The sequence below is a fragment of the Orycteropus afer genome, unplaced genomic scaffold (assembly GCF_000298275.1).
Source record: "Orycteropus afer afer isolate SDZICR_OR568_19922 unplaced genomic scaffold, OryAfe1.0 scaffold00083, whole genome shotgun sequence".
Lineage (NCBI taxonomy): Eukaryota > Metazoa > Chordata > Mammalia > Tubulidentata > Orycteropodidae > Orycteropus > Orycteropus afer.
In genome coordinates, this window is record NW_006921670.1 from 9,072,287 (window position 1) to 9,081,990 (window position 9,704).

At 49.3% G+C, this 9,704-nt stretch overlaps 1 protein-coding gene across 1 annotated transcript in view; it reads right to left on the minus strand.

The window, feature by feature from the left end:
• Positions 1-9,704, minus strand: part of EFCAB6 (EF-hand calcium binding domain 6) — a 200,985-nt gene that overhangs the window by 93,271 nt on the left and 98,010 nt on the right. The window contains exons 11-12 of the mRNA XM_007941797.1: positions 5,108-5,263; positions 1,860-2,109 (exon numbers count right to left, since the gene is read on the minus strand). Of these exons, the coding sequence (XP_007939988.1) occupies positions 1,860-2,109; positions 5,108-5,263 (406 nt within the window). The remainder of the gene's footprint in view (positions 1-1,859; positions 2,110-5,107; positions 5,264-9,704) is intronic.

The following is a 9,704-nucleotide window of genomic DNA, read 5'->3' on the forward strand; positions in this document are numbered from 1 at the left end:
TTGCATCTGGTGAAGTCCACATGTAGAGCCGCTGTTTGTGTTGTTGAAAAAAGGTGTTTGCAATGAACAAGTCGTTGGTCTTGCAAAATTCTACCATGCGAGTTCCAGCATTATTTCTGTTGCCAAGGCCAAATTTCCCAACTATCAGTGACTCCTACACTAAAAATCACAAAATGCTGCTGAAAGTAATGAAAAAACTACATAAATGGAAGGGCATCACATGCTCATGAATATGGCAGAACGATTTTTTTTGTGGCAAATACAGTAACAAAACACTGGACATTTCAACAGTCTTTGTATGTGCAAAGTTACTGCACATAGTTATTATTGACATAGTTATTCATTCCCAAGTCATATCATCCTCTTAATAGAAGCTCAGGATCCCCTCACATTGAGTCTTCCTTCTCCCTCCCTCCTCCCGTCCTGATAACACGAACCAACTTTGGTCTCTCTACACTTGCCTACTGCAGATATTCATGTAAGTGGGATCCTACGAGACCTGTCCTTTAGTGACTGGTCTGTTTCACTCAGCAGAACGCATCAAGGTTCATCCACAGGGTAGCATGGAGCACGACTTCTTGCTCTTCGTGGCCGAGCAGAAGTCCACTGTGCGTATGCACCACATTTTGTTTACCCACTTATCTAGTGATGGACACTTAGTCTGTTTTCAGCCTTTGGTTATTGTGAATAGTGCTGCATTGGTGTACAGCTATCTATTTAGGTGTCAACTGATTTTGAAAGGGATGCTAAGAATGTTCAATGGGGAAAGGGCATCTCTTTAACAAATGGTGCCAGGCCAACTGGTATCATCCACTTATCAAAGAATGAAATTGGACCTTTACCTCCTGCTACTTACACTACATACCAAAAGACCTAGAACTACAAAATTCTCAGAAGAAAACACATGGGGAATTTTCACTGCCTCGGATTTGACAATGGATGCTTAAATATGTCATGTAAGCACAGGCAACAATAACAAGAAAATGCATTCACAGGCCTTTATCAAAAGGAAAAAGTGGATGCATCAAAGGACACTGTAAGAGAGTGAAAAGACAACCCACAGAAATGGGAGAAAGGACTTTAAAACTGTGATGGGGATTTGATATTCATTATATGTAAAGAACTCCTACAACTCAACAACCACCACAAAACCAAATAACCTAATTTAGAAATAGACAAAAGGCTTGAAGAAACATTTCTTTCAAAAAGATACACAAATGACCGCAGGGAAAGATGGTCAGCATCACTGGTCACTATGGAAATGCAAGTCAAAAGCACAGTAAGATACTCCCTCACACCCACGAGGATGGTTGTTATCTATCTGCAAATAACACGTGCTGTCAAGGATATGAAGAAATTGAAAATCTCATGCATTACTGGCGGGAATATGAAATAGTTCACCCACTCCAGAAAAGTTTGGTGGTGCCTCAAAATATTAAACGTAGAATTAAATCTCACTCATTGCCAGGATGGGGAGCTCTGGTAGCATAGTGCCTAAGGCACTTGACTGCTAACCAGAAGGCTGGAAGTTCAAACCCACCAGCCACTCCTCGTAAGGAAGATGGGGCAATCTCCTTCCGTAGAGATACTGCCTCCAAAATCGAAGGAGGGGTCACTATGAGTCAGGTCTGACTTAACGGCACATAACAACAACAACAACATTGCCAGGACAGGTCAAAAATCTATATGGGAAGCATGCAGACCCCACACCCTCTCCCCAAACTCCATGTGGCTAGGTGCTGGCCCTCCCCACCCCAACAGAAGACCTGAGGGTGTGCTCTCTGGAGAGGGTAACACAGCGTTTCTGAACTGGAGGGCCTCTGTTCACCACAAACATGGTGGCTTCACGCCACACACACTTGCTCTCCACGGCGCTGGGTCCCAGGAGTCTGGACGAGGTTCGGTGAGCCACAACTGAGATGCTGGGAGCCATGCTCCCTCCAGAGGCTCCAGGGGAGACTCTGCTCCTTGTCTCGGCAGCTTCTGGAGCTATAGGCGTTAAGTTGGCTTGTGGCCACATGACTCCAATTTCTACCTCTGAAACCGGGCTCACGGTACCTTTTCCTCTTCTGGGTGAACCGTCTATCTGCCTTGCTCTTATAGGGATCCCTGCGAGCACAAACATGGCTCACTTGGGTAATGCGGGGTCATCTCCACCTCAAGGAATCTGTCTTGGAGGAAGGACGGCCAAGAGGCTTCTTACAGGCAGGGAAGGCCAGAGTACATCTCGCTTACTTTGGACATGTCAGGAGGAACCCATCACTGGAAAAGGACGTCACGCTTGGTAAAGAGGAGGGTCAGTGAAAAAGAGGGAGCCCCTCACGGAGACGGACTGACCCAGCGCCTCCAGAGCAACGACCGTGAGGAGGGTGCAGGACTGGACGCGTGGCTCGTCGGACAGAAGGCTGCTGCCAGTCAGAGCCAACTCAGCTGCACCTGGTACCAACGACGATTCCTTACCTTGTGATCATCTGCAAAGACTCTTTTGTTATATAAGGTACCATCCACAGGTTCCAGAGATTAGGGCCTGGATGCTGTGGGGAGCCATTATTCAGCTGGCCTACCACATGGACTGTTGAAACTTCTCATCGTCTTCTCCCAGTCAGCTCCCAGAGTGCTGGCAGCAGGAAATCAGACGAGTCTTCTCTGCTTGGGTTGCTGTATTTAGCAAAAAATCTACAGGGACATCTAGCTAAATTCAAATTGCAGATAAACAATGATATTTTAAAAATTGTTTTAGTATGCACTGTATTTTCTGCATATAACATGTCCATGTAAATAACATGCACATGCATATAACACACACAGCACACACAGGAAACTAACATGCAAAGAAGTTGCATGGGTTGCAAAAAATGTATAACACCTGCATTATTTGTGTAAAAATACAATAGGCATATCTCATGAAATATTTGGGGCAGACTTCTATGAAAGATATTCATTTTTATCTGAAATTCAAACTTAACTGGGCATCCCGTATATTTGTATGGCAACTCTAGTTTCTGGAAATCTGACCAGCCCAACAGAAAAGCTTTCAGGATGCTGACATTGGGAGTGGCCTGAGGAAAGCACCTATCGGATTACCAGCCTTCTCAGACCAGAGTCGACAACAACGTTCGCCTCCGTGTGCAGAGCTTTGAATCTGCTTCTTAGCACCCCATCTTTCACATGGAAAGCACCCAAAAGAACAGAAAAGACAGCAGAAAAAGGCAACACTAAGCAGAGACTTCTCCAGTGAAGAAAACTACCGTGAGTATCTTTAGAGAAATAAGACAGGCGTTCCAGGAAATGAAAAACAGGGTGCAATTTTTTTTTAAAAGAACAGTCAGAGAACAAAAATGAGCTCTTAGTAATTAAAAACATGATAAATATGACAGCAGAAACAAAAATCTCAAAAGAAGGGCTGGGAGCTAAAACAGGAAATCTCCCAGAAGGCAGAGCAAAAGGGAAAGATATGGAGACTAGGAAAAAGTGAAAACTTACAGGGAAATAGCACAGGCAGTTCCACATTCTACACCAATAGGTGTTTCAGGAAGAACAGGAGAGGAAGTCATTAACAGGTTACATCAACACACTGCTGAGAACTGAGACCATGAAAAGGCCCAACTTCAAGAAGATGAAGCCAGTGAAGAGCTGATGTGTCTGAACAATCTGGAAAGAGATTTCACTAGGGGGACCTTCGGGGTTTAATCAGTGATGACAAGAGCACGGGAAACTAGGGAACAAATAATTAAGTATGAAATCCTGGGAGAACACAATGCTATGTAAGAAAGGAAAAGCAACCGGCTACTCACAATAATGCCAACTCCGAATGTTAAGAAGTAATGATCCCATGAGACCAGAAAGAGCTGGATGGTGCCCGGCCACCAACACTGGAGACACATTTAGATCAAGGATTCTGTGGCAGAATCCTGAGCCAAAAGGGGAAAGCACAGAATGGGATTTCAAATTCTCACGGACGCCAGATTTTCTGGAGCCACTGAGGTCGGACAACTCCCTGAAACTACCACCCTGAAGAAATCTTTAAACCTTGAGCCAAAACAATTCTCCTGGAGTTGTCTGTAATCCAAGTAACAATTTTGCCTAATTAGAGAAGAATGTGTATGTAGAGCATGATACAGAGAATTGTCTCTAGATGACCCACCTGACACAGGTAATGAGATGCTTAGGGGCACCGCGAGTTTGTGTTAATGACGGTGCAACTGCTGGCACCGAGCTGTGAACAGAGAAACGGTGGAAGTGGTGCATATTCTGTTGTGTGTATTTTCACACACACAGACACACACACAGAGAGACACACACACAGAGACACACACACACAAATGCAATAGTCTGGGGAACACATGGAAACAAATTTGTGTCTGTTTCTGTGGGTGGTAGAGGGTGATGGGTTGGGGGTGGGGTGGTGTGTGACAGGTGAAAAAAAACCTAAATCCACAGCACTTCCTTGCAGGAAGCCACAGACGCTGCCTCCAAGTTACCAATCAGGAAACAGTGATGTGAGCTGGTCACTTAGAAGGAGTGAGCTCTCAAAGAAAGGACAGCAGTTAAAAGGGCTGTTGGCTCTGGAGACGGGCAGGAGGGCAGGAGCAGGGCGGGACTGCAGTTTCTAACAAGAGCCTGGTAGGACCATCGGGCTCCTGACTAAGCACAGGAATCATCAGGAGCAAAGAAAAACCAGATTCCAAACACGCTGCTGCTGCGTGGACAAGGGCCCCGGCCAAGTCGCTTTCTCTGTGCTCCTGGTTGACTCAACCGCATCATCCTGGAGCCAGTGAAAAGGAACACATGGAGGACACGTCCGTGTCAAAAGGCCGCCTGAGAGGCCACATCACGAGGAACACAAGCAAGCTGCCGGCCCGGGTTCAGCCCTGCGGGAGACACGTGTCTGTGGTGGTCAGCGACCACGGAGTCCCTTCTCATTGCACCTCACGGCGGCCCCCGTGTACCAAGAAGAACTGCTCCACAGGGTTTCCAAGGCTGTGACCTTTTGAGAGCAGACGGCCAGGCCTTTCTGCCCAGGAGCCTCTGGGTAGGTGAGCTGAGCGTGGAACCATGTGCACGCCCTAGGGACTCCTGAGAAACCCGTTAACCCAGTTAAGAGAACCTGTTTAGAAGGCTGGTGAGCTCCTCTTCTTTCAGGGAGCACCCACATTCCTGCAGAACCTTCTGCATCTTGCTCACGGGTACATAGCCATTTTTGGACTTGTCTAGCTTGCTAAGTGCTTTGCTGATCTCTTCTACATGATCTTTCAGCTTGTCCCTGAAAGAGAGGACATTTTAGGTAAGCACAGAAATCAGGAAAATAAACTAATGTCTTTCAAGCAAGTGCTTTGTGATCACTCTTCTGTGACGATCGGACATTCGCCCAGGAGCACGTTCTGAAGACGTCCTGCAGCCTGGTGCACCACTGACGCTACGCCGTGCTCTGGAAATGGTCAAGTCTGCTCGTGTTTGTGATCATCACCAGCAGAAGCACGTTAGAGAAATGACAGCCGCGCCTCGTTACTGGAACCAGCACTTTAAAAGCGGACTATGAGTGTGCAAGTGGAGAAGCACCACGTGATGCCCATGCATCCTCTCGGCACCTGCGGAGTGCCTGTCGTGTGCCAGGTACAGCCCTCGGTGCTGGGGCACACCAGAGGGTGACACCTTAGACACATACACGTTCTTGTGGGGGCAAGAGAGGTCAAACACAGAACATGAAAGTCCACTGCACTGTGGGTGGCTGTCCCTGGCTGCTGGCCACCCCCACCTCATGGTGACTCCATGCAGAATGGAAGGAAACGCTGCCCAGCGTCACGCCATCCCCATGAGTCTGGGATGCTGTGACCCACAGGGTGAGCGGGTGCGGCCTGGGGGATGCTGTGACCCACAGGGCGAGCGGGTGCGGCCTGGGGGACGCTGTGACCCACAGGGTGTTTATGGGCTGATTTTTGGAAGCAGGTGGACAGTCTTTCCTTCTAGCCTGTCTTAGCTGAAAGTTCTGCTGGGACTTGTTCAGCTCCTAGCAACACTCAAGGCACCGCTGACAGCTGGGTGGTGACTGCACCTGAGGTGTATGTACTGGTCAGGAACTGAACCCGGGTTGTCCCCATGGAAGGTGAAGACTGAACCACAACTGGCCCCCCAGTAGGTTAGGAGATAACACAAAGAGCCAGGAGGGGGTTGGAAACGCCCAAAGAGGAAGTGACTGCAGCTCCAAGCAGGGAGGTCCAGGTAGGCCTCATTGGGCAGGTGACCCTGGAGCAGAGACTGGCAGGAGTGAGGCAGTCAGACATCGAGGGGAGGGACATTCTGGTGACCCAGGGCCAGCAGCACCCAGCCCCTAAGGCAGGAGAGCAGGAGGTCAGCAAGTGAGGTGGCAGGAAGGCACAGGTCCCGCCGTGCCAGCTGTGGTCCACGGACTCTTGCTCTCGTAAGGCTCATCTTCCCCAGGGACTTTTACCTTCAGGAAGACAGAAGAATTGGTGCGATCAGATTGCGGCGTTGGTGAAGAATATAGAACATACACAGACTGCGAAAGAGGGGGTGAAACAGTCTGAGATGCAACCAGCATCGTCTGAGGATGCAAGAAGGTGAGACTCCACTCCCTCACTTGGCACAGGTCATCAAGGAAGCCCCATCAAGAGCAAAGGGCACCTTGGCAAAGGACAGGGTCAGTGCAAGCAAAGAAAGCGCTCCGTAAGACGGACTGACCCAATGGCCCCAACAACGGGTTCACGCATCGGCCATCACGAGGGTGATGCTGGGCCAGGAAACGGCTCACTCTGCTACACACAAGGCCGCCACCAGTCAGCGACAGCTAACAACGATGATAACTTAGGTAACAAGGACAGCCGCCATTGTGTGAGCACAATTGACAGACCAGGCACTGGGCTGTTCTCCACACGGTCATTCCTGCATTTAATCTCCCCAACAACCCTGCTGGGGGCATTCCCGCTCTCACTTTACGGACAGGAATGAGGCAGTGGCTGGACCCAGTGATGGAGTCCAGACATGATTCCCTTGTGGGAGGAAGGCAGCATGGGAAGCCTGAGCTGTGATTTTTGATTTTGTGGAAAAACAAATCTGGGGTCAACGTTCCAGTGAACTCCATCAAGTGTCTATGACATAGCTTTTCCATCCAGGAACACTCTCTCCTGACTTGGAAAAACTTAATTTTAAGGGGCTGAAAATGGTGGAAATTTTTCAGAATAAACAATCCAGCACTTAACTCAGAGAAGAAAGATAGAAACTTCGTAATTTCACCTGGTCCATGGCTATTTTCATTAAGGACCAGTGAGTGGGCTCCGACTCAGAGTGACCCGACGAACAGCAGAACGGAACCCTGCTGGTCCCGCACCAGCCTCCCGGTCCTGGCTGTGCTTGGGCCCATCATGGCAGCCACCGCGTCAGTCCATCTCATCGAGGGCCTTCCCCTTTCTCGCTGACCCTCTGTGACCCACGCTGGAATGACATAAAGTTTGTAACTTCATCTTGCCGTGGTCTCTAAAAATGCTTTCCTGATGAGCAGTAGTAGGCTGGTCCAATGGGCTCAGACATGGACTTGGCTTTGGAATAATCACTCAGGGAAAAGAACAGGCTATAAATTCTAAAAACTAACTCTTTGGAAACAATTGCCCAGTCATGGGAGAGAATGGTGCCTTGGGTGCATCTGGTAAAAATAATCTGTACGAACAGAAAATGCAGAAATCCAGAAGGGAAGGCACTGAGCGGGAACATGGAGGGTGGAAGGAGGGGACGGATTTACAGGCGCACCTCGCCAAGGTGCGCTCTGCAGACACCATGTTTTTTGCAAACTGAAGGTTTGTGCCGACCCAGCGTGGAGCAAGTCTACTGGCACTGTTTTTCCGACAGCACGTGCTCACTTTGTGTCTCTGTGTCCCATTCTGGTCATTCTCACAAATCTTTTTCCTCATGCTACAGGACACTTCATAGACTAAGGAATAGTGTCACTGTGACTTTTAGATGCACTGGGAAATGAGAACAATCCACATGACTACCGCAACATCCACTTTACTGCGGTGGTCTGGAACGGAACCCACGGCATCTCCGAGACCTGCAGCATTGCGACCCTCCTCGGGTGCCTGCTTCCTGCCCCCTCTTGGCCTCCACCTGGCAGTGGCTCCCGAGCATTTGGCATCTGACGCAAAGGAGCCGCGTGGACTGTGCTGTGCACCGACGGCAGCCCCTGGCCGGACTCCCTAACGTTCAACTCAGTCCCTTACAAAGTGTGGCTCATCATCACAGCTACTAAGTTCTACTTACTTCTTCAAAATGGAAACAAATGAAGATGTAAAAGAAAATCACTTTGGAGAGGCATGGATTTGGAAATTGAGGCACTCAGCATGCCTTGGACGGGTTTCTAACAGCGATGAGTTCCTGGGCAGAGCAAACACGTGGGTGTTTGGTTAGCAGCCGAGCTCAAACTGTTCACACCACCGAGGCACCTGCACTGTAGTTGTTGTTGTTGGCTGCCAGTGAGTTGCTGCTGACTGACAGAGACCCCACGTGACAGAGAAGGGCGGCCATGGGGTTTTCAAGGCTGTCATCTGTACGCCAACACTGCGATAAGGGGAGAAAGACCCAAGACATCAGAGATTGCATTTTGTCTTCATTTCCCTTGGCTCCATGATCAACACCCATGGCAGCAGCAATCGAGAAATCACGCAATGTACTATGTTGGGTAAGTGTGCTGCAAAAGACCTCTTTAAAGTGTTAAAAGGCAAAGATGTCACTGTAAGGACTACGGTGTTCCTGACCCAAGCCATGGTGTTGCCAATGGCCTATACGCATATGAGAGCTGGACAATGAATAAAGAGGTTCTCCGAAAATTTGACGCCTTTGAATTGTGATGTTAGTGAAGAATAGCAAAAATACACGGACCGGCAGAAGAACAAGAACACCTGTGGAAGAAGCACAGGCGGACCGCACAGAAGTGAGAGCAGCCAGACTTCAGCTCTCATGACAGGAAGGGAGCAGGCCCTGGGCAAGGGCATCATGCATGCTCAGTGAAAAGGGGGCACCTCTCAGTGAGCTGGAGGGACACAGTGGCCGTAACAATGCTGTGACAGTAAGGTTGTGCGTCACGTTGGCCGGACCATGATTCTGAGTGGTCTAAGCAGCTGTGGTGTGGGCGTTGCCATGACGAGATCTGAGGTAAGGTCACCCCACTGGTGGGATGTGCCACGAGCAGCCGTCAGCCGAAAGGGAGTTTCCTTGGGGCTGTGGCCTGCCTCCAGCCTACATATGGGCGTCCTGGGAAAAGGCTCGGACTTTCTGTATTGGATCTGGATCCTGCATCTAGCTTGTCATCACCTGGGTTTTGGAGCTGAACCAGTGGCCTGCCATATTGTCTGCTGATCTTGGAATTGTCTTCCCAGCCTGTGAGCCAACGAGCCACCATTTTACCTGCTGATCTTGGCTTCCTCATCTGCTGAAGTCAGCAGCCGGCTACACTGCCTGCTGATGTGAGGTTCCAGCCCCTGCAGCTGCGGGAGTCAGGAAAAGCCTCCAGCTTCACACTGACCCACGAATGTGGGACCTGCCAGCCTCTACGACTGTGTAAGCCATTTCCCTGAGATAAATATTCCTCTCTCTCTTTCTCTCTCCATAGATACAGGTTTTATTGGTTTTGCTAGGAGCTCTGGTGGCGTAGGGCCTAAGGCATTTGACTGCTAACCAGAAGGCTGGTGGTTCAA